The sequence below is a fragment of the Empidonax traillii genome, unplaced genomic scaffold, assembly GCF_003031625.1.
Source record: "Empidonax traillii isolate 1590-97213 ecotype Southwest subspecies unplaced genomic scaffold, ASM303162v1 scaffold414:size517879, whole genome shotgun sequence".
In the NCBI taxonomy this organism is placed as follows: domain Eukaryota; kingdom Metazoa; phylum Chordata; class Aves; order Passeriformes; family Tyrannidae; genus Empidonax; species Empidonax traillii.
Window position 1 is genome coordinate 129,790 of NW_020955607.1, and position 23,472 is coordinate 153,261.

The 23,472-nt window shown below is 38.0% G+C and overlaps 1 protein-coding gene across 4 annotated transcripts in view; it reads right to left on the minus strand.

Moving 5' to 3' along the window:
* Window positions 1-23,472, minus strand: part of NCOA2 (nuclear receptor coactivator 2) — a 183,176-nt gene that overhangs the window by 32,540 nt on the left and 127,164 nt on the right. For all 4 annotated transcript variants that reach the window (XM_027894019.1, XM_027894020.1, XM_027894022.1 and 1 more), the window contains 7 exons: window positions 18,330-18,433; window positions 13,352-13,529; window positions 11,769-11,954; window positions 10,800-10,904; window positions 10,564-10,704; window positions 7,322-7,469; window positions 3,924-5,193 (listed from right to left, as the gene is read on the minus strand). In XM_027894019.1, coding sequence (XP_027749820.1) covers window positions 3,924-5,193; window positions 7,322-7,469; window positions 10,564-10,704; window positions 10,800-10,904; window positions 11,769-11,954; window positions 13,352-13,529; window positions 18,330-18,433 — 2,132 coding nt within the window. The remainder of the gene's footprint in view (window positions 1-3,923; window positions 5,194-7,321; window positions 7,470-10,563; window positions 10,705-10,799; window positions 10,905-11,768; window positions 11,955-13,351; window positions 13,530-18,329; window positions 18,434-23,472) is intronic.

The window sequence follows — 23,472 nt, forward strand, 5'->3', positions numbered from 1 at the left end:
CCACAATAGCCCAAGTGATTTCCTAGAGAATAAGCTACTTTAGCAAGGCAATATCTGAAACTGTTCATCATGTTTCTCTGACATCCCCCTTATACTTTCACTCTCCTTTCCCCTTGAAGCTGTCAGCCACTCCTTGCCACACTTGATCGTCTCCTGACCACTACATGGGCTGCTCCTGGCCAGCAGCAGCAGCATGTGCTGTCTGCAGCCAGAAGCACAAGGGTTTTTTCAAGGGACAGCCTGGGCAGTGTATATGGAAGGTGCAGGGAAAAGTCCCACCTTGCAGCCACACAGCAGCCAGTGGGCTGTCAGGGAGAGCGGGAGAAGGCAGGCTTACTGCTGAGGGACACACTCTTCCCTTTTTAACCATGGTATGAGCACTTGTGCTCAACAGCAACAGCCCCTGCTACAGTTGGTCCTACAGGAAAAACTCCACCAAGCGTCCCCAGCAGGTCTCTCTTTCATACTCTTCCCTACAGCTGCTGTAACTTGAATAACAATCAGCCTAATAAAGCTTGTTAACCATCACCCCACCAAGGAAGGGAAAAAGGTATGGCAGTGCTGGAAATACTCTCTGCCATTTGAGAAAGGCTTCCTGTCAGTTGCTGCTCCCTGCAGAAGTGTATGTTTAAACACACTACCTAGAAGACTGCTATTTTTAGTGCAGTGGTGCACTTCAAAGCATTTCCTGCTCAGAAAGTCACACCAAAAGTAAAAGGAGAAAAGGCAATTGCTCTGCTGCCTCCCAACACACCCATCTCCCTTGCAGAGGCCATCCCACTGCTGGTCTACTGCAGTTTCCAAAGAAACTGCACACTCCAGTGACTGATTACTTAAAAATACAACATTCCTCAGGGAGGAGAAGTTTTAAATAAACCTGCAAAATAGGTAACACAAGCACATGGCTAATTTTTACATATGGAAGGAAGAAGGAGGGGGAAGGATACAGGAGGATGGAAGAATTTAGCACAAGAATCTGTGTTCTGGTCTTATACTAAATAGTTCCAGCTTTGATCTAAATTTAGGCAATGACCGCTTCCTGTGGGAGACCATCTTCCAAAGCTGAAGAGTTTTTGATGCTAAATATTTTCAGTGATATCATAATTGGGGTAAAGTGGCTATTTGCTTAAAGGCCTGGCCTTCAGACAGTTGAACACTTACATTATTCTATATTCCCCACCATTTCCTCTCCTACTCCACTCTGGACTTCTGTTTATTCAGCTCCAGGTTTCACTGCATTTTAAGTAGGTTTTAAAACTCTGTTTACAACCAATGGGAGCAACAAAAGCCCTTCTGTCATTATCCAGCAGTCTTCCGTCACAGAGATGGGACTGGCACCTCTATACTTTGGTGCTGAGGGAGCCCTTACCACTTTATCACAATTCCTGCACAGCTTTGTGGTTTTCTGAATAAACCCAATTCCTGGGCCTTTTCTGTACCTCCGGTTCCCCTCTCCTGGGAGACAAACTGTCTTCAAATTTTAAGAAAAGGCAATACATTCATAGTCCATACTTCAACCCCCTCAAATCCCTCCCCGATCTCAGGAACATAAAACCTAAAAATAAAAAAATGAATAGACTATTCACTTTATGAAAAAGTTCATAACTCTGGAGAACCCGATTTTCAACTGCTTGGCAGTGCTTGTAGACACTGAAGTCTCTGTAAAGTTGGTCTTAAAATTAGTTACATGTTTACATTTAGGGTGAGACCACTTCGTATCTTTAGTCACGAGAAAGAAAAGCCACTAGTTTAAATTCCTCATCTGTGCTACCACTTGTCAATGGCAATATCACTAAAGAGCAGCTTACCTTCTGTATTTTAGACACACGATAGGATAAGATTAAAAAATTTGTGTAATATCTTTCTATTTTTCCATCAATGATAAAAGGAACTCGTAGGACTACCTTGGACTAGACAGCTAATTTCTAGAGGGGACAAAACTTGCTCTCTGAGAATGGGTTTACAAACTAAGACGTTCACTGTGTATTTTGCAGAGATCATAAAAGAGAATATTTATATTCTTTTAGAAATTTAATTCTTATGGAATAAACCATTTAAAGGCCATGGTTTTGATCTATGGATGACAGACATAAATTTTTTGGTGATAACCAAATTCTACGTTCTGGTCCAGTACCTAATACAGAGGACTAAAGATCCCTGCCTTCAATGTAATCAATGTATAGGATCTGAACTAAAAATGGAAATCAGATACTTTTAAAATAGTTGATTTTTGCCAATTTAGCTGTGATTTTCTTGAGATCTGTGTTTTTCTAGTCTAATGAAGCCTAATTTTCACAGAGAATCTAAGCCCCACCTCTACAGACACTACAAAACAGCAGCTTCTATTCAGAACTAAACTAACATCCAGGCTTGAGGATAAATCCCTGTAAAAATTAGTGTAATTTGGCTTGGGTTTCCCTAAAGCATGGGAAGGATTGAAAAACCACAATTGTTCCTACGTAATGGCAATAGCTGTCAAATTCTGTTGAAACAGAAGAAGTAACCTTAGGAATAGCCTGGATAACTGACATTTTAACAATGCTGCATCCACACTGTAGTGGTGTGTTTGGCATCTGTGTTTTGTGGTTAGAACCACTGCTGAAAGAACTGTCTACTAGTTACAGACTGCCGAAAGGGCAAATAAAAAAAATAATAATCCAATGCTGTGACTTGGGGCTAAGAACATGTTGTTTATCCCTCCTCAGCCTCAAAACACAATATAGAAAATATAAAAAATGATGTTTTTATATACACATAATAAAAAAATACAACAGATTCACTAAAACAAACAAGCTCAAACCTGGTCCTCATGTTAAAAATATGCAATATTTTTAAATCCAATATTTTAAAAATTAAGGATATGGCTGTGAATGAGAGCCACGAACGTTGGCAGAGTGTATGATCTGAAAACTAAGGCTTCATGCACAGGGCTGCCTGGGGATTAATGACCAGCTGTGAGAGTTGATAGTGTAGGACAAATCTAAGGATCATTAACTCCAGCTAGTTATAACCTTCCCCACAAAATGCCTTATATTAAAATTGATATTGTAATTACCCATTTTATAAATAAAATAAACATATCGAAGTAGCAAACTGCTTTTGCTGCATCCCTTTTCTTGCAAAGCTCTGAAAACTGGAGCATTCTGGGTGAACTTGGTGCTTTTTAAAAGTGAATTCTGCCTGAAAGCCAGTGAAATAACACTTTTTAGCATAGGTCCTAACAACACAGTTTATTAGCAGGTTGGGCAGCAGAGCAACAAGTAATCTTGCACAGAATGTGAAGAAATTCTGAAAGCAAAATAAATTCAGGTAACCTTGCACAGGGAGACATGATCTCTGCACCAAACGATTAATCATCCACAGGCACTCGGGTTGAATATAAAGAAGTTTAAAGGGAAAAAAAAAAAAAGGGAACAAATCCTCCCAATTGGCACAGAAGTCTATTAGCTTTGATTTTAATTTGCACGTCAAGTATAGCACAAAGACCAGTAACACAAAGTTGGTATCAGTCCTTTGAAACAACTCCTGTTCTTGAGCACAAACCTGTTTTCCACAGGAGTGTAGCTGCTGTGCTGGGCCATTGGGTCAAGGACCTATTTAGCACACAGCAGTTCAACATCAGCCTGTGGGAAAAGCTGTCAATTAGCGAGCACTAACCAACAGTCATGAGTATTTTCTCTTTGCCTGACTACCATCTGGGAAAGGTTCCCTGCATTATCCATCTCCTCCCAGGCAGAGTCTGCGCTTTTAGCCAGTGATGATCACAACCTAGTAACACCAACTGGAAAAATGAGTGAAGACTGGATTTCAAAAGACAGATAGTATTTTCCTGAAGTGCCAAGATACTACTCTTAGAGGAAGTCATATGGCAGAAATGCAGGTCTAGAACATGTCATTCACATGGAATGCAAAGATTTGCTTACCTGTTCATTAGGCTCAAAGCTTATCTCTTCTTTTTCCGTCCTCATAGATATTAACTTTGTGCTACCGGAAGGGTCTGTCTTACTGTCCAACCGCTCCAGTTTTGGGGGTATGTCTGGTAAACCAATATCTTTAGTATCATCTTTATCTAGCAAGTAGCGAAGTAGTGCATTATTATTCTTCTTAGGACTCGCCGGCTCCTGTTTAACAGTCACCTCTGAACCAGGAGCTGTGCTACTGGACTCCTGATTCAGCTCTTTGCCTGTGGCCTCTGCTGTGAGCTTGGCCAAATCTACAGGAGAACTACTGTCCTGCAATAGTCTGTGCAAAATTTTATGCTTCTCCTTGAGCGAGGTTCCATGTGCTGAACCAGACCCAGGCAACCCTCCCGTGGAGTCCTTGCTAATGTCTCCCATGGTACTGGACAAAGGTGAAGGCTCCATCTGATCTGATTTGGTGGTCAGCAATTGTAAGAGCTTTGTCTGGCTTTTTCCATCGTGCAGTTTATTTTGTCCATCAGGTCTCTCGCCACCGACAACCGGTGGCATGTTGCTATCGCTGTTATCTTTCTGTTCTCCTGAATGGCAGCTGCTCTCTGCTTGTCCAGTTGTACCTTCTGATTGCTCCCCATATATTCCAAAGCAGTCTTTAGAGTCCAGGCTTCCCATCTTGCTTAGCTGGGGAGGATTCATATTCACAGGGGAATTTTGTAAATTTCCCATTTTTAGGTCAGGTGAAGCCAACGACGATCCTAGAGAAACGCCATGGCCCTCGCTGAGGGCCTGAAGTGCGTTCAGGGAACTGTTGGTGTAGTTATGGCTATTTCCTGTGCTGCTGCAGACTCCCACAGGTGAATGTAAGCTTCCTGCAGGCGAGAACTGACTGGGTGGGATGCGAGGACTTCCTGCCACTCCAGGGCTCACACGATGCCTTGGGGAAAGCATAGAGTTTGGCTGCCCTGGGTTCATGCCAGGGCTGCTTTGTGAGGGGCTATTCATTTTTAGTGCATAGTTACTACCCTGAGGAGTGGATGCTTGTATGCTTGACACATGGTTCATTCCCCCTGAACCACCAAACCTGCCTGCTGGCATGCCCATTTGTTCCTTTGGGCCATTTATGGCAAAATTTATATTGCTACTGATGGTCATATCCTGACCTGGGTTCCCACTGCACATGGCCTGATGGGCAGGGCTGCTGGAACTAATTGGGTTCAATATCTTCCCCATTCCTTGTCCAGTCAAATCCTGATTCATTCCACAGACGTTCTGCTCTCTATGTGGGAAGAGGAAGAAAAACAGCCCGTTAGCTAAAATGACAGTGGCCAAGTTGCAATTACTTTACAGAAAAAGAAGCAAAACCCCAAACCTTGCTTTAAAATAACACAAACCCCCTACAATCAAAAACAAATCAACAATTTGACAAAAGCTATACGCAACTCCCAACATGGCAGAACATCACCAGTATGCTTTTTCAGAGCCTCATTAACAAATCAGCAAAAGAAAAGCAAAATTATAATTAATTTAAATGGCAGTTATACGAAATGCAGACAGGTCACAATTTCAAACCCTCTTCCTTTAATGTATCTTTCCTCTACAACTTGGCAAGAGCTAACTTCTAGAACTGACAGAAATCTCATCTGAAACATACGACACAACAAATACATGTTTTACAAGACAGCTGTGGACAGCTGTTTGCTGGAGAGTTTTGAATTTCTGTGAGATAGCCCCACCACAAGGCTTGAGTGGGCTATTTGCCCACCAAGTTCATAGTGAAAAGAAAGTTGAAAAAGTCACATTTCTACACTGCCAGAGTATTTCAATACTGCTCCAAAACAGCATGTGAGCCAAGGGAACTACTGGATACTGCTTCAGAATGAGAACAGTCTGTTAGCAATCTAGTCCTGCACAAGCATTTAGGAAAAGGGAGGAAGGGAAAAAACACCCAAACCACACACACGTGAGCTGAAACTCATATTTTACAGGCTGTAAGACAGCGGAAACAGAGCAGAGAGAGACCTCACTGCCACAACTCACCCCCCCCAAAAAAGCTCTTGTGAGAGCACTTGAAGGTCACTTCTCTTTTCCTCAGTAGATTTTAATTAGTTTATGGGAAGACGCAACATACTTTTTACTTCTGTGCTAAAGCCTAATTCTGAAAAATCAGAACATATTCTCAAATACTAAAAGCTACAAAAGAGACAGAGTCAAGTAGATTAGAAAGAAAAAAAACCCAGAGGTTCTAACAAAAATCAACTTTGAACTTCTAAAAACAAATACTCATCCCTAATATGCATTTTCCATGAGATGAAAACCACTCCTACTTGCACAGATTAAGTAAGTGCAGATAAACCTTCATATTTTGCTAAAGCATGACAAGTGAAATAACTGAAGAACACAGAGTAGTGACCCTTGTTATTCTGTATTTGTTACCTTACATACAAAGGCAAAGGTGAACAACATTAACTATAAAAAGAGAGGTGGATTTTTAAACCTTATTACAAATACAATAATATCAGCATTTTGCTAAAAATAAAAAAAAAAAAGGCCAGAATATATGCAAGTGCAATTTTAACTTAATAGTGTTTTCTTAAATTTAAAATTTAGCACTTCATGAAATGCCAGGTATATTCAGCAATCCAAAGAAAAAAATTTCAGACAGCTTCTTGTCATGTCAATTTGCAAATCTACAATTTCTGTAAAATCGTTTCCGTTGTAATTACATTTAGCAGTATTTTCTTCCTCTCAAAAAACAACAGCAAAAAAAAGATACTGAGGATACAAGGAAAACAGCATTGTAATTATAATCAGCCAATACATCTGACACAAATAGGACACGCAGTGACTTAATAAAAATTGCACGGTGAAGTTCTGATACTCATCCTTGCCTTTAACATATTATTGACTGTGCTTTTTAAAAAAACACAAAACTAATAGTGGTGGCATTTCTCAGGATTGGACATGTGAAAAACACTACTCCAAGCACCAGAAAAGACAAAGAATGAAGAGAATCAAGGAATAAAACATGCATTTTGCTTAAAGTGCAGTCCTAGTAGTTATAACATGTTCTTTTAAGAGGACCCAGCACCAGTGTATGATAGACTGTGAACTATAGAAATTTAATTCTTCAAAGTTCTCTAGGTTTAATTATATTTGAAAAGTTTCTTGTGTCTACTATGCAAAATATAGGAAATTAAAATACTGAAATTAAGAATGTGACATTAAAGGAAATTCTGAGTGTTTAATGGAAGATCTTGATGTGAAAATCAAGCATGCCATTTTTAAATCCTGAAATAATCTTACAGTCTTTGCCTGCTGCAAGCACTGATTTCAAAATCTTACACAACCTTGTACTTTTCAAGTCTTTATGCAGGGTGTGGATGTAGCAAAGTGGCCAGGATTACCTGTGAAGCATATGCAAGGAGATTACAAGCTGAGGTTCATTAGTCGTCTGAGAACGGATGAGCTTGCTCTTCGTTTGGGCAGAAGCGATAGTGCCATCCGACAAGGAGAACCGATAAACAGGACTAAAAGCCAGTCCCTGCCTCAGCACTGCAAGCAAGCAAAATAACAGAATTAAATTAATGAGAAACTGTAGTACAGGTAGCTTAGCTGCTCAGCATCTCATGTTCTAAATCCATCAGCACTGATACAACAGATACTGTGTTACTGAAACACAAAAAAGGAAAAAACCCTCCACTTTTGAAAATAAATAGATGCAATGCACATAAAATTAGGGATCCCACATACTTCAGGGTGACTAAAAGAAAATCTATATGGAGTGACAGCAATAACAGGAAGTTACTGTGAAATACAATATATTTCAGGAGTAAACAGGAAGTTCCTGATGTCCATTTCACTCTTCATCAAATATATGTCTAATTCCTTTTGTTCCTCATACATTTTTTCATCTGTATCATCTATACTATGATGATTAATATAAATGTCTTTAGTTTTTAGATCATGTTTCCATTAGCCTGTATCTTTTCCTCCTTACTGCCTATTTAAATTGTCTTGTACCCGTTACTTTCACGACATCTTTAATTTAACAAGTACATAAATCTCTTACATGGGAACAACTGGAAAGAGAAAGTTTTACTGTTTAAAGAACAAATAACAAAGAAATACAACTCAAAAAAATGACAAATACAATCACCTAACCTAAAGTTTGGGCTGTCCTACCTTTTCCTCAGTGTTGACTGTATTTCAGGTTTGGTGTTTACTTCACTGTATATATTCTGCAGCTCTTTAAGTTTTCGGTGTAAATCTGAACTTCAAGAAATTCAACCTCTACAAATACTTTTAATTTCCTATATTTTTTTACACATATACATTTTCTGTGGTTTATTTTTTAATTAATAGTATAATCCGATCTTAATTTCGTTGCTTGTCTTTCAATATTTCCTGTTGTAATGAAACAACATGGTTTTCCAAGAGTGGCCTTTTTTTGTCTTGTCTACAGAGCTACCAGATTTTCAGCCTTGCAAGACTGGGTATGATTGCTTTCCTTCCCTGTCCCCCACTGTTATATATTGTTCTGCAAGGTTTCAAAGTATTATTTAGGCACTGAGAAAACAGGAAGCACAATTTAAACAACCAGAAGAGTTTTTTTCAGAGTAAAAACGTAAAGAAAAACAAAAACCTACAACTGTGAAACAATACAAAGCAAAATTTCACTGTTAGGTATGTCATTGTTTCTGTTTAACCTTTGGGCACCAGAAGGTCCAAAGCTCTTAACTTTAGCATATACCACATCAGGAAATTCCAGTACTCAATGCCAACAGGATACAAGTGAAATCTCTACTTAAATCATTTTCCAAACCAATTCTTTAAGCAAACAAGAATGTTTCCGTATTCCTCCTGAGGAAATGCTGTTTTTCTGACTGTGGCCAATAAAAACTTACCATATACTCTACATTTTATACTGACATTTCATTTCAAAGTGTGGGGTTTTTACTGTTTATCAAGCTAATACTGCATTTTTTTTCCCGCTGTAACACTGGAGTACTTGTAGGAGACCATTACTTTCTTTGCTTCTATTCTCAAATCATAACAGCTTAAAAAATGCAAAGGGTTTCTCAGTCAAGCACAAAGATGCTATGGCCCAAGATACGTCTTGTTTTTCTTCTCCACACTGCAGGACAGGGGAGAGAAACACTTCAGCAATTATTCCTCTCCAGTGCTGTATCCTTTGCAGTAAAGCAATTCCAGAGGTTTTTCCTCCTCCTCTTATCAGTCATTCTCTTCAATTCCACAAGAAGAGAAGAGCCTTCTCATTTAGACTAATTGTACAGCTTATACCACAGCCCAAAGCCTCTCCTGCAAAATGATACAATGTAAACTCCAAAGCACATATATTTTCATCACTTCACAGATAGTGTAGAGAGGACTCATTCAAACCTTGGCACTAGGTGTAGGAGCAGCTAATTTGGTCAGGAATAACTTGAAGAGGACTGAAGTAAGCAGCAGTGGGATGCCGTAACAGATACTCCTAAATCACCTTTGGCAGAGATGGGTTCTTACCCAAAACTGCTCTCTAAACCCTGGTGTAACTTTAATTGCATACTACCCTCTTCAGTTCTGTCTGAAAGCACAGCATAAGGCTGTGAACTCTTAGCAATTCTACTGTATATACCCCAAAAACTGTTATCTAAAACACCACAGTATTTCTGTGCCTCCACATTCCTAAAACGCCACATGAAAGTTTCATGAAAGCAAAACATATTAAAGACTATTTAACTAATGTCTCATGACTAAAGCTCTTTTTTTGTGTGTATTTGGTGGAATAATTTGATATTTCAGTTACAATTTGGTTTCCAAGATGGCATGCCTGCTGCTTAATGACCATAGTAACTATTTGTTACAGGCTGGCTGTAAACCCTGTTCTACAAACACGAACCCAAAGAATGATGCACCTGTACTGGAAATGTTCCAGTTATTCCCCAATGGTTTTGAAATTACTTTCCCATGGACTAGGAAGGGTCATTTGTTTTTCCTAATTTGGATCTGTGCTAATGGAATTAGCAGTATAAGGGTTTTATCAAAAATCCCCACCCAGTCACTGCCACAGAAACCTCACAGGGAACCTTTCACAGTTGCAGTATTCTCCTACATCTTACCTACCATAATCTTGACTAAATAGATGTGCTTGTGGTATATTCTATAACACTTATCAGCTAGATACAGTGCAACAATGCAGGTTTGCAAACAGTACAAGTGTTGCAGCTTTGGCAGTTCACACTGAGTGTTTCTCACAGGAAACACGGCAGTAGATGTCCATTTTTGTAGAGAAAAGGAATATAGGTCAGTGATCTGCAACGTGTGAGTTGAAGTTCTGAACTATGATGGGCAGTGAACATTTCATTGGGCAACATGCAAGGGTCTTTCTTTCCAAAATAACTGACATTTTGAAGCTTTAAAGCACATTCCAAGGTGGCACAATTATAACAAGCAGGCTAAAACAAACAGGGAGAAAGGTCCAACACCTGTACAGAGAGCCATCAGCGTGTTAGGTAAATCAGCTTGAGAAGGGGACCGTCAGTAGCCCTTGACTGTTCCATGTAAACATAACAAAGAGATCAACAACCAAGAGATACAAATGACAAAGAGTTTAAATATAGAAAGTGCTAAAAATATGAAATCTAACCTTCCTGGTGATGCCTCTTGGCAAAAGATATTTCTCCCTCGTGCTGTGAATGAAACCTCTGAATGCATCTTCTCACCAAATCCTCCCAGCCAGGTTTCATGGCTGCTCGCATGGTACTTGTGTCCAGTGAAGTTATCTTGCCTGTATTAGATACATTAGAAAACACTTGTTACAGCAATTTCCCCATTGAGGAAAAGAAATTAAAATTAAAAACTCCCACCCGTGTTTCACAATACCTTGTAAATCCTGGCGGGTAGTAAAGCTCTCTGATGAAGGAAGAAGCGATCTTTCCTTCATTGGCGGCGCTCTTCTTGCAACACAAATCAAGCAAGACTGCAAATCTTAAAGAAAAATGTTACTTTGTTTAATATTTATAGAAGGGGAAGGCTTTTGTTTACACAAAGACTTCAGAAATATTTTTAAAAAGATCCCTAAATCTATTTGAACCAAAAAATGGGTATTCTACCATAAAAAAGGAAAGACAAAACTCAGTGAGTTGATAGCTACATTATTTCCTACAATAGAAAATAGAAAAGGTGGTTTTGTTTTCTCTTTTTGAAGAAAAATTACTAAGGACTCCAGCACAATCAAGAAGTATTGGCACATGTTTTGCATATACCTGTAGTAGCTCAACCATTCTGGACAGAAATTAACAAGATTAATAAACAAGAACACACTGCAGGCACAAAGAGTCCATTTCTTCAACACTCACCGTTTCATACCTTCTAAGCCACATTTCCTAAACATGCCCCAAATGCTTGCTGTCTCTGAGAAAGCAGCTTCAAAATAACCATTTGTACTTACCTGAATACTTATAAAACAATCTGAGGAAATTTACCTGCTGAAGTAGTAAATTGTAAAGGAAATGGTAAACCACAATTGTCTTCAAATTCTAAGAATTCGAAAAGTTGCCCTTCAAAACTTTCTTCCCAGTCAGCTACTTTCTTCTTACAATTGAAGCAATATAAAACTAGGATATCTCTTTCAGGTAAACAGCTTCTCTCAATTTCAACTATATTGGTTTAATAAATAGATGCATGCAAGTGTATACACTCATAGCCAAGAAGAAAGTATTTTTCTACAGTTAAATGAAAAAGGAAAAAAAAACTTACAATTTTTCCTTTTTTTTTTTTTTTCCAGGACTTGGAGCTCATTTTATCAATTGCCCCAAAACTTCAGTAACACAAGTTTAAAGTGGTAATTACCTTCACCGTCCTCCTTGAAGGAATTTGGTTGAGAAACAGCAAAGCACTGCATAGTTTCATATTTCTGATGTGCTTCCTGGTTATCATGGCCTTCTTCAGAATCAGCAAGAGGCTTTACCAGCATCCGACAATTAAAGGTATGGCTATTACGCCTAGGAGTGTCACCAGACCAAGATCCCCCATTCACTGAGCAAAAGCAAAGATTACATAGTGAGATAAATCTGGTAGCAGGCACTTCTGCTGCTTATCCACAGGAAATTAATCAAGGTGCTTTGCAGACTGGTCGGGAAACAAGCTCATTTAACAACAACAATCTAATTTTAATATTAAAGTCCAAACCAGCACATAACAAGGGGATTTACAAAATTATCAGATTTTAAGAACACTGCTGATTTGTTCAGCTATCATGTTTTTTTCAAATGACTACGAATGACATAGTAGAAAAGCAGGATAAAAGTCCAAATACTGGTGCATGTAAAAGTTATACAGTACTGCATAGATCAAGTTAATCTATAAATCTGGAAAAAGATAAGGCAGTATGTAAGATCTTTCCAGTGAACTTAAAAGGAATTAATACAAAAGAGATGTGTGCATTGTACAAAAATCTGTGTCCAGATTAGAAAGGGAAAGAAAAGGAACTAATACGCATTTATAAAACCAGGAAGCAATACAATAGGGAATATACTGAAACACCGTCTCAGCTACAATGGGAAAGACTGGAGGGATGAGAATGACCTGGGTGGAATGATGGACAAAATTAAAGCCTAACACAGTGCTTAAGACAAGTAAAAAAAGAAACAAAATCCTGAGATGCACAAATACAGGTACTGGACATTAGAGCAAATTAATGTAGCACGACATAAGGAAATAGTAGGGTCATATTTAAAATACTCTTCACTTGCCCTCTTGAGTCATAAAATGCAATAAAAGCAGTAACATATTGAGTTTAGCCATTTACATTTTTGCTTCTTCAGAGTATATAAGTACACTAATAAAATGCTACAGTGAATTGTATGATACTTTAAAAACTTCTGTAGGTAGGTGAGGCACCCAGTATTGACTTCCTCCTTCTTTTCACCTCCTCCAAAATGCAATCAATTAAAACTAATATTAATATGGATCAAAAAATGGCTGCAAGTAACAAAAACAGGTTTTGAAAGATAAGCGTACATACTGATGAGAATAAAAACATTCCAATAAAAATTCTAGTATAAGGAGGTTTCCAATTTTTCTTTTATATTCCCCCTTTCCTGGGTCATTCTTGGAATAACCAGCCTAGACAGAGAACTAACAGAGAGTTCACACAGCTAACATTGTCTTCTAGTGATTCACTCTGGAGATCCATTAAAAAGTATCAGCTAACATGAGTTACTAAGAGCAATTTTAACAAAGAAAAATCTGAAAAGAGTGAAGGACGATTTTGAGAATAATATTAATCATTCATAGTCTATATGTACATTAAAAATATATAGTGTATATGATGAAACTGTAAGTAATAGAAGGACATTAACTTCAGTTATTGAAACACTGACTTAGAACAAAGTTAAATAAGTAATGGTATGATATGAGGAAAAGTCATATACCTAAAGATTTTGGCAGCAGGATTTTGACAAATTCATTGTGGTCCCCTACATGCAGGATGCTATAAATGCTTGTGTTCATCAGCTCTTCTTGGTTGTACCTCAGGTACTGTGTCACATTCTCAGAAACAAACACAACATTACCTTCTGGGTTCACTACGAAGAAGAACCCATCTAGGGCCTATAGGAGGAAAAAAGGAAAAGCAGAAAGAGAGAAACACAATATAAAACAGTCAGATTAACAAGACACCCAGAAAATAAATACTCCACCCAGAAGACACAGCAGAATCTTTCCACATCAGCCCTAGTTCTTATATTGTCTGTAATAGCAATGGACGCATTTCAGATTCAGAATCTAATCTTACTTATATCAAACTAGTGTAAAAGCACAGAAAGGTGCACACCTTGCAAAATAATGAAACTCACCCACGGAAAACCCAAATCTCCTACCCTAAACAAACAAACATAAATAATGGAAGAGGTTGCTATCTATCTGCCTGGGCATGAAGTAAACCTGGACCCAGAAGATGGTTCTGCTAAACCCACAGCCTGTTCACTCCTCTATGCAGTCCAGGAAGACTGAGCCCAGGAAAACACCACAGGACATGCTGTCACAAGGCAAGGAAAACACTAGCAGAAAGAGAAAGACTCTCTCCCCATCCCCAGCTTTGCATCTTCACAGAGACGAGGCCCTGTACAGCCAGGAATGTGAGGGATTAAAAGCAGAGATGGGCAAAGGGAGCTGAGAGCAGGCAGTGAGCAGCAAGGATGGGGGAGTTTTAGTCTCTACTGCCAGGACTGCTTTCATTTGTTTTTTAATTTGACACCAGTTTAATTCAGTCCACACATGATCCAGGGAACAGGAACCAGACTTTCACCTCTTCAACTCAGCTTCATGGTTTTCCAAAGGATTTAAAGTTTCTGTGAGGAAGTGTCTACATTAGTATTTTCTGCTGATTGGTTTCCCCTCTTATCTCTTGTGACAGTGACAATCTAGCTGCAGCATTCTTTCCAAGATACCTCCCCTATGCTATCTGAAGCCTAAGCCAAATACTACATCACTTCTACCCAATGAGGATAACGTAAAAACTTAAGTATTGGTAAGAAATTCTCATGCAAACTTTATTTTTCTTAAGATGCAAGCACGACTGCAGATGGTAGAAATGTCAGAATACATCCATCTAACTTTATCTCATAAGAGCAGATAAAGGGGGGGATACATTTAAACTTAAAGTACGAAAGCATTCCAAACCTACACAGACTTCTTCAGCTTTGCCTGATTTATTCACCTCTCTAAGGATTGGCAGGAAATCACTAGAAGAGTTGTGAGTTATTGTATCTCCAGAGACAGAAAGAAATCAGAAAAGTAGGCAACCCATAATTCATTTTGGGTCAAAACCAAGTGGATCTATACTAAACCTGAACACAGCTCACTGCATAACAGCCTAACAAGCAGGAGCTGCCACAGCAAGCATGTGGCATGTTTGATATGGCCACATTTGCATAGTGTACAACTTGTGTGCTGGTCTTAGCAGGCAGTTCTCAAGTCCTCTGATTATAGAGATGTTAAAAATATTGTATGCTACTGAACTATTAGCAAATCCAGACAGTAAAAGGTAAAAGAGAAGGTTAAGGATGGACTTTACTCCTGTCTTCAGCCACCTAGCAGAAGGCTAAGGAGAGGACAGAGCCAGGCTCTAGTCAGAAGTTCACAAGTGAAGGACGAGACACAACAGAACACGCGTTGCAAGACAAGAAACTTCACGGAGATAAAAGGAAAAAAAATTCACCATGAAGGTGGGTCAGATATGGGAAGAAGCTGCTCAGAAAGGCTGTGAAACCACATTCCTCAGAGATATTCAAACCTTGGCTGGACTTGGATCTGGGCCACCTGCTGTACTTGGACCAGCTTGCAGTGGGAGGTAGGAATATACAGGCTTCATAGGTTCTTTCCAAACTAAGTTAGATAATGATTCTGCTCCAGGAGAGGGACAGTTAAAGTACAATGCTCAAGCAGAGTAGCTGAGGTAATGGTTGACACACACTGTTTTGTTCTATTTTATATTACAACACAATAAAATCCACAAATAAACGTACAAGCGTATACTTTTCCTGACTGTCTCTAAATTAGGATAAACTAGGTCTTTTTTCCTCCTGTTTTCATAAATTCTAATCTCTGACTTTGTTTTTTGCATTGCCTTCTTGTTTCTGATAATTCTTGGTTTCTCCTGTTAATTTACTTTCTTTGGAGAGCTCCCTCCTTTCTGTGTGCTTCCTTGACATTCATTACATTTTACTGCTGAATACTATTTAGTTTAAGTAGCAAAGATTTGCAAATTATTAATAAATTGAGGCTCTAATATAATTTTCTTTTAGCATCTCTGCTATGGATTAGGGTTTTAGACTGCATTTCACCACCATCTGAAACCAATGTAAGCACGACCTCTTTGATTTAGTCCTTTCTACATGATGACAGCACCCTGTACTGTGTGAGGATATGAAGAGCTGGACCAGAGAATCGAGCTGGCTGAAAACTAATTGAAGAAAAAAAAGATGCTAGCCACATCAGTCCCCTAAACTGGTTCCCCACCATGGAACCACATGGAGTTTAGAGCTGGCAGAAGGGTGTGGGTTTGGCTGAACCATTCTGCTTGGCAGCTGTCCACACATCAATTCAAAGGGATTGCAAAACCAAAGCCATCACAGATGTTTTACTGGAGTCCTAAGGAGAAAATTTTTAAAGGTGAAGATGGCAAGCAAGAGATTTTGACAGTTACTGGCATCCCGCAATAATCTTTGGTTTTCCCTACTGTTTTCTAGAGTGGCAACTTCTTTGTCAAGGAAGTGCTCTGTGTTGCTTTCTCACAGATGCTTCTTGGGTTGACCACAGAAGTGGTCTTTTGGGCCTAGAATAACAAAGGGCTTTATATTTCAGTCTCCCATTTCTTTCTGTTCTATTAATAAAATAATCTTACAGATAAGCAGTAGCAGGCTTTTGAGCAAGTGCACCAAGTTACTGAAATATTCTAGAAGCTTCCACGTTTGTAATAATTTCTAATTCTGTGTCCAGATGTGAGCCACCACAATCAATAACTTTTCGTCAGAGCTATTGGGACAATGGGTTAACAAGTAATGGACAATGTGATGGAACAGAAACCAAGAAAACAAATATTGTTCTAGATGACATATTGGAATGGAAAATGCATTTGTGTTGAGGTGTTGTCAGTTCTCTCTTGACTATTTTTCCACACTTTCATGTTACCTACTTTATGCTTTAACCAAGAAATAAGTTGTAATAATCCTCAGAGGGAGCTGCTGCTGAATACTACTTTCTTCAGCTAAAAACACTTGTTATTTTGAGGATTCTTTAGTTTTATTCTTTAATAAAAACAGACTAAATTTCTAAACCAAATCAACTAATAAACTGGTTATCAGCATTGCTGCTTTTATTTGGTAATGAAAAAGGGTAGGTTTTTTAAAAAGGTTGTATAAAGGGGTTTTGTAAAGATGAAATAACTTAATTACATTTCCTTAAGGTGATAAAAACACCAAGAAAGTATCTGTGGTCTTTTCACAGAAGACATGTAATAACTTTCAGTCCTTTTCAAGTTTTTTGGTGCAAAAGGACTATGGTTCATTAATCGAGTTCCACAATCTTTCACTGTTAATATGCAATGGTTTTAATGCAAGGAAGAACTAAATTAGGTGGAATAATGGAATAAACAGGTGATTTTACATGTCATGTTTGCTGCAATAGCCAATCATGCAAGATAAGCCAGGAAAAATACTGCCTTATTCTTATTTTCCCTGTGATTAAAACAGGTCCTTAAAATAAATTAATAGAAAATTTACAGATAAATTCTAACATAGCAATGTAAGAAATGAATGTTTAACCTTGTTTGACAGCAAAACCAACAACATTCAATTCAGTGAGTATGCATAATTAATATTAAATCAATTAATCTGTTAGCCCCACTTTTCAAAGAACAATGTTTTTGCTCCAACCTCTCTAATCTTTCTTATGTTTAGTACTCTCTATTTGGAGCCCTTATTTCATATGCAGTACAGAAAACTATGTGTTCATTTAACAAATTATGAAAAATAACTGGCATATTGGCAAAGTGTTGGCAAATAGTTAAAGCTGTTATAAATGCAGTTAGAAATGATCAATAATTATGCTTGTGCCAAAGCTGATTCCTTTAGCTTGATTCAGAGTTTGTGTTTTATGTTATAAGTAACATTTATTCTTCCTTACAGATAAAATCCACAGCCAGAACAGGAATAAACAGTTTGCAAGTGAGCTTAAGCAGATAAAGCAGTAGTGCCAAAGGACAGTAGCCTATGACATTAGGATCCCAGACAACATACCTACCCAACATTACTATTAATACATTTGAAAGCTAGGTTTTACCCACACAGCCTTTTGAGGTATCAAAATAGCAGCTAAAATCAGACAGAAATCTTAACCAAACAAACTGAAATACACATTTTGAAAAGCTCTCTAGATTATTTTTATATTTTAGAGGGAAGAGTCCTTCTGTAAGTGCTGAAATGCCAAAATATTAACAGTATAGTGATGACACGCACTTCCAGAGGAAGCATTTTTCACTTGTATACTAATGTGTATATATAAGATAATGTTTAGCTACAACAGGTATTCCGCAGCTGTTGTGGTTTAGAACAAATAAAACAGGCACACGCAGACATCCAAGATTTGCCACCAGCTGAAGCCCCTCAAGTTGTCTGTATTCCAAAGAAGCAGAACTCTCTTCCTCTGTCTCTCCCTACCCCAAGTTAAAGAGAGTTTCATCACTGAATCCAACTGAAATATGCTGCCTGCTCTTAAATGACAATCCCAAGTAGCCAATATAGCTTGTCTCTCTTGACCATTTCCTTATGGGGACCTCTGACTACACCTTTTCATTAATTCATCCTAGGAGGAGCAGAACTACCTTAAAAAAAGAAATTTTGTGCCCTTTACCTCAAGCATCATTGGTCCAAGTGCATCCTTGTCGATGACACTCTGACCCGTAGATGATACATCTGCTTTTTGCACTTCATCTTCATTAGCCGCTGCTGCTTTTTCTGCAATAAAGAAAACTATGTCTTAAATGACAGAGCAGTGATCTCTCAGCGATACACTAAGAGCCCACAGAGAATTGAGAACAGCTATGAAACGGTTACAGTGCAACAGTTCTGAAAATGAGATTAAACAGTCTTCCAAAATGATTCAACGGAAACATAACCAGCCTATTTGCTTCTCAGTTTTCAGGTTTTTATGACACAACTGAATTAATTTCTGCTGTTTCTCTGCTAGACATTTTACTGAACTACAAAACCCAACACTGGGCAAAGACAAGGGCCTTACATGAAGATGCAATGAGCAAAAGCCAGGATCAAGGTGTGTTAAAAAGACTGATCTAAAACAGCATGCAAAGCTTACAGCTGCACAACTTTTCCACAACTGCTATATTTAGAAGGAAAACCGTAAGTCCGCAATCTACTGTTTCAGTACTGAGAAACAGCCATCTCGGTTCTGTTCCCATGCCTCCACCCACATTCTTACTATCACACAATTTTCATACCACCTTATTTACCAATATGTTATTAGAACTACATACAATTTCAAGTGCTGTATTTGAAAATTACAGGCAAGAAAATAATGATTGAAGGTTTCTGGAACACAATGCCCGACATTACAATGTGTTATATAAAGCATCACAGATCATTCCCAACTCCAAATGCATGGGATGCTCATAGGACTTTCAAATCTAATGGGTTTAAAGTTTATATCAAGTAATGGACTGTATTAATTTTTCTGCTCCAAGAAAGATTCTGATGTTTAAGGGTGAAGTAATAGAAGTAATAAAATCACTATACAAAATACCTATTCTAGTACATATTGTACATTGTAAATTAATGAAATTAGTAACTTTTTGTTGCTAGTTCTATACTCAAAACATTATTTTATTATTTTTCAAGCAGCAGCTATGTAAAAGTAAGGCCACTCTGCAATCTAGAATATTAAAAATAGTTAAAGAGTACTTATTTTTCGTATGATGCAATAGATCATTTTAACAAACACAAAAGCACACTGAAATTACAATAATTAGAAATTACGCCTTCTACAAAAATAAACCAGAAGATGAATTTAGGAATTACTGAAAGTACAATGTAAGGACGGCACAAAGGGCCTTTGGAAAATCACCTTTAGTGAAAATTAAAGCATCAGTCATAGAAATTGAAACGTATCCAAAGATACAGTATTTTCTGCTACCTGTAGATCTGCAATACTGCAGCCAAAGTTCCTCTGAACTTTCCTTGGTAAAGGTTATACAGTCAGTGTGAATACATGCTGGTTAGACATACAGTAAAGAAACTGCTTCTGAGAACCCCTGGATGTTCTCCTATCAGTGATCACCCACTGGCAGTAAGGCTTTGGTCACTTGTGCTGTCTCATCCTAGATTTCTACGGTTTCTTGCTTTCATGAAAAGAGTCATGAAAATCTTAGCTGCCTTCTTAGGGTATATCCTTACGCTATATAACACCATTGTGAACAATGATGAAACAAAATTGCTCTGAAGATGGACTGTTTCAACTAATGGACTAATTTTAAATCACTCTTATTAGCATAATCTCATAAACACACTAGAAATAACTATTAACATTTCCTCTACAAATTAAATTCATCAGGATACAAAATTAGTATTTTTGGTTTAGACTAGCAACTGCAGTGAGATATTACATGTAAATACTTTTTTTCTCCTTACCTTTTTTTCTTTGGCAAAAAGCAGAAATTAGGTGTAACGGGAAAACAATTGAACAATCCTTCCCATACTACAATACAGCAGTTGGCACCATATGATGATACAAAACTGAAAACATGTTCTAAAAATTCTAAAAGGATTCTAAAAATAGAGCTGAGCTTTTAATAAAGTCAGTGATGATATCTGTTTCCCATCTGTTCCTGGTAGCATAAAGTGATCTCTAGTTTCACAATGTAAAATGTTATAATGGACAGGGATTCATACCAGCTTCCTGCTCTCATCCCTTCACACTACTTCAGCTATTGAGATCATCTTGATTGTTTTTCACATAATACAAAATATTTGCTGTGATTTTTTTCACTCTTACAACCATGGAGTTCATACAAACCACCAGTAACATCTATAAAAACAACTGTTGTATTTTATGCACATTGGTGGGGTTTTATACAAACGCAAAAGAGAATGTTTCTAATTACTATAATAGTAATCACCACAGAATCTGAAATACCAAGGATCTCTCAAACTTCATATCTAGTTCCTGAGTGGCTGCTTTGTTCTCTGCTTTCCCATTTCTCCATTTTGACTCTTTGAATCCTAACTGTCCCTCACAACCATTTGCCCTGTCCATTTTTCTTTCCCTTTGACATTCTTTTCCTCAGAGGGCCCAATTCCTTTATGGGATCAATAAACACAGTGCTTGCTCAAGGGAAGAGTGTAATGAATGGAGAAAATATAAAAATGCTATTTAGACACAAATGTTACCTGTCCACCTCACTCCAAGATAGTGACAACATATACTGCATTACTGATGACATTTGGCAAGGCATTCTGAAAAGCATTATAAATCACAAGTGCTCCAAAATGATGGACTTCATAATTGGATCTGTAATTTAAATGTGTAAGAATTCAAGTAACTGGAGAGCTTAGAAGAGGTTACACCTTCAGGTCACAAGCCACACTTATTTAAGTGGCATTGTATAGGAAACCACAGCCTCAGACAGCCTCTGAGTAGGACCAGCTGTAACTTAGGTCATTGTTATAAACTGCAGCTACTGATAATGTTCAGCTATGCAATGAATTGTCCATTTTTGACTGAACTACAAAGCCCTCATGAAAACTCTATCAGCACATACAGGAAAAGTAAGTCCAAACTCTGTCAGCAGTGTTGTCTTGACAGTCAGTCATGGGGAATGTCTTGAAAAGCAAATCTTTCCTTCAGCAATACAGCTAATTAACAATGAAAATTTGTTGCAGGAAGGTTGGAAAAAAACAATGACTGATACACAAATTTCGAATGCTGACAACACTCATGAATTATCACAAGCCAGTATTTTTCCTTTTTCTTAACAGTTCCAGCTTGGGGTGTTAAGTAATGGTGCAAAAAATGTAAAGTGGCCTTTCCCATTTTTTAATTCTCCTATGTTTTCTAGGTTCACTGGGGGCCCTGCAAACCAATAAAAAAATTATATGATTTCCACACAAGATTAATGATTTCTGAAAGTTAGGGGTTAGGAAAATATCTGTAGAGGTCCAACCTTGCAACGTCTCTCAAGAAGCCTTTTCTCCAGCCCCACGGGAATTGCAGGTATTGCCCTGTGACTAACCGCAGCTGCTGGATTTTTCCACTGCAGCCACTCACATGGAGGGTGGGAGCCAGTTCCCTGATCTCGCACCTTCCAGCAGTGCTGCCTCCTGGAACAGCCACGTCCCTGTTCTAACGTCAGCAAAGTGTTACCAGGCATCCTACGGGCACAGTGGCCAAAGCAGAGCACAGGTCTAGTGTGGAAAGAGAAATACAGCCTTGTGTTGGTGGAGGAAGTGAGCTGGGTGGAAAGGCTTCACCATGGCTTCATCAGTTCTCCACTGGAGAGGGAGCGTTAAATTAGAAACTGGTTCCATCCTTATGCATATGGCTACCAGGGATCAAGCATATTTTATCCAAATTATAGTGGAATAAACTTCATGCACATGAAATAATTATTATCTCTGCTCAATTAAGAGATTAGCCTACAGTGAGAGAAAAATTTAAATAAAATAGAAGTACCCCTGAGAGAGATACTACAAAGAATATATACATCCAATTATGTAGTATTTTAGTGATATTTGTAATTTAGACTTTAAACTGTGGGTATGTTTACAATTGCATAAGCATTAATATACTGAAATACATATGAATATTTTCTTCTTAGTGATCATTAACTGTATTTACTTTTCTACATTTAACATGCAGAATAAAGAAGGAAAAAAAAGAGTCCTTAAAAATATTTTCTGACACATTTATGAGTGGGAAAGCCTCAAGCTTTATTTGAAGCTCATTCCAGATTCTGAAAGCAAATCTTTGTGAAATCACATTAGTTTAACAGAAATTCCTAAGTCAGAGAAAGAGAAGCCAAAAGCAATAGCTGGAAGCCTCCTGCTACATTTTAACTTAGGAAGTCTTCCTGGTTTTCCATCCTCCCAACTCAAGTTATGTTGGTTCTCTCTCTGGGTTTCTGACAGCAGACTCAGAAGTGCTACTGATGGGCATCACCTTCTCTCGGTTGTATTTTAAACCCGACTTTCCTAGATGCGGACAGGTAGAACCAGCTGAAACACCTAAAAGGCTGTCTTTGTATTCAAGCTCTGCTCCAGCTTCCTTAAGGAAACCTGCTACAGAAATATTTCCCCCTTGATGCTCTTTGGAAAACCAAGATGCATTTTTGAACTGAAGAACAAAACTGTAGTCTCTGCAGGAATTTCAAAGTAACTTTAAAGAGAAAATGTACATCAACACACATTTAGTTCATTTTTCATAGGAGAAACACTAAAGGTTCTTTACAGAACAAGAAGAGCAAAAAAGAGATGCTGGTGAAATCCTCAACAGGGCAGTACCAATACTCTAAAAACTGCCGAAGAAAGAGGTTAAGCAAAAAAATCCTGTAACAGGTAAAATCAAAATTATTATCCAGTATTGTTTAAAACAGGTAGTCTCAAGTGCCCTGCATATAATTCCTGCTTTTCATAATTTTCTGAAACTGCTATTGAAATGCCACACCCATCTCAAATCACATACTCTCATTTGTATAATAGGTAAAAAAATAAGCTAAGAGATTTATTACAAGGGATATTAGAAAGCTCAACTCTGCACATTCAAAAAAACATACAAATCAAGATCCTTGTAACAGTAACAGCAAATTTACTTGAAAGGGAATACAAATGCTATACAAAGTTTAAACATGCAATTAAATTTTACACTCAACTATCCTGAAAACAACTTAACTTCTCCATTTTTTGTATGCATTAGCCAACTACTTTTGTCTTGTCTCATACATATTTGTAAATTTGCCACGTATGATCCTTCTGAATTGCTAAGAGTA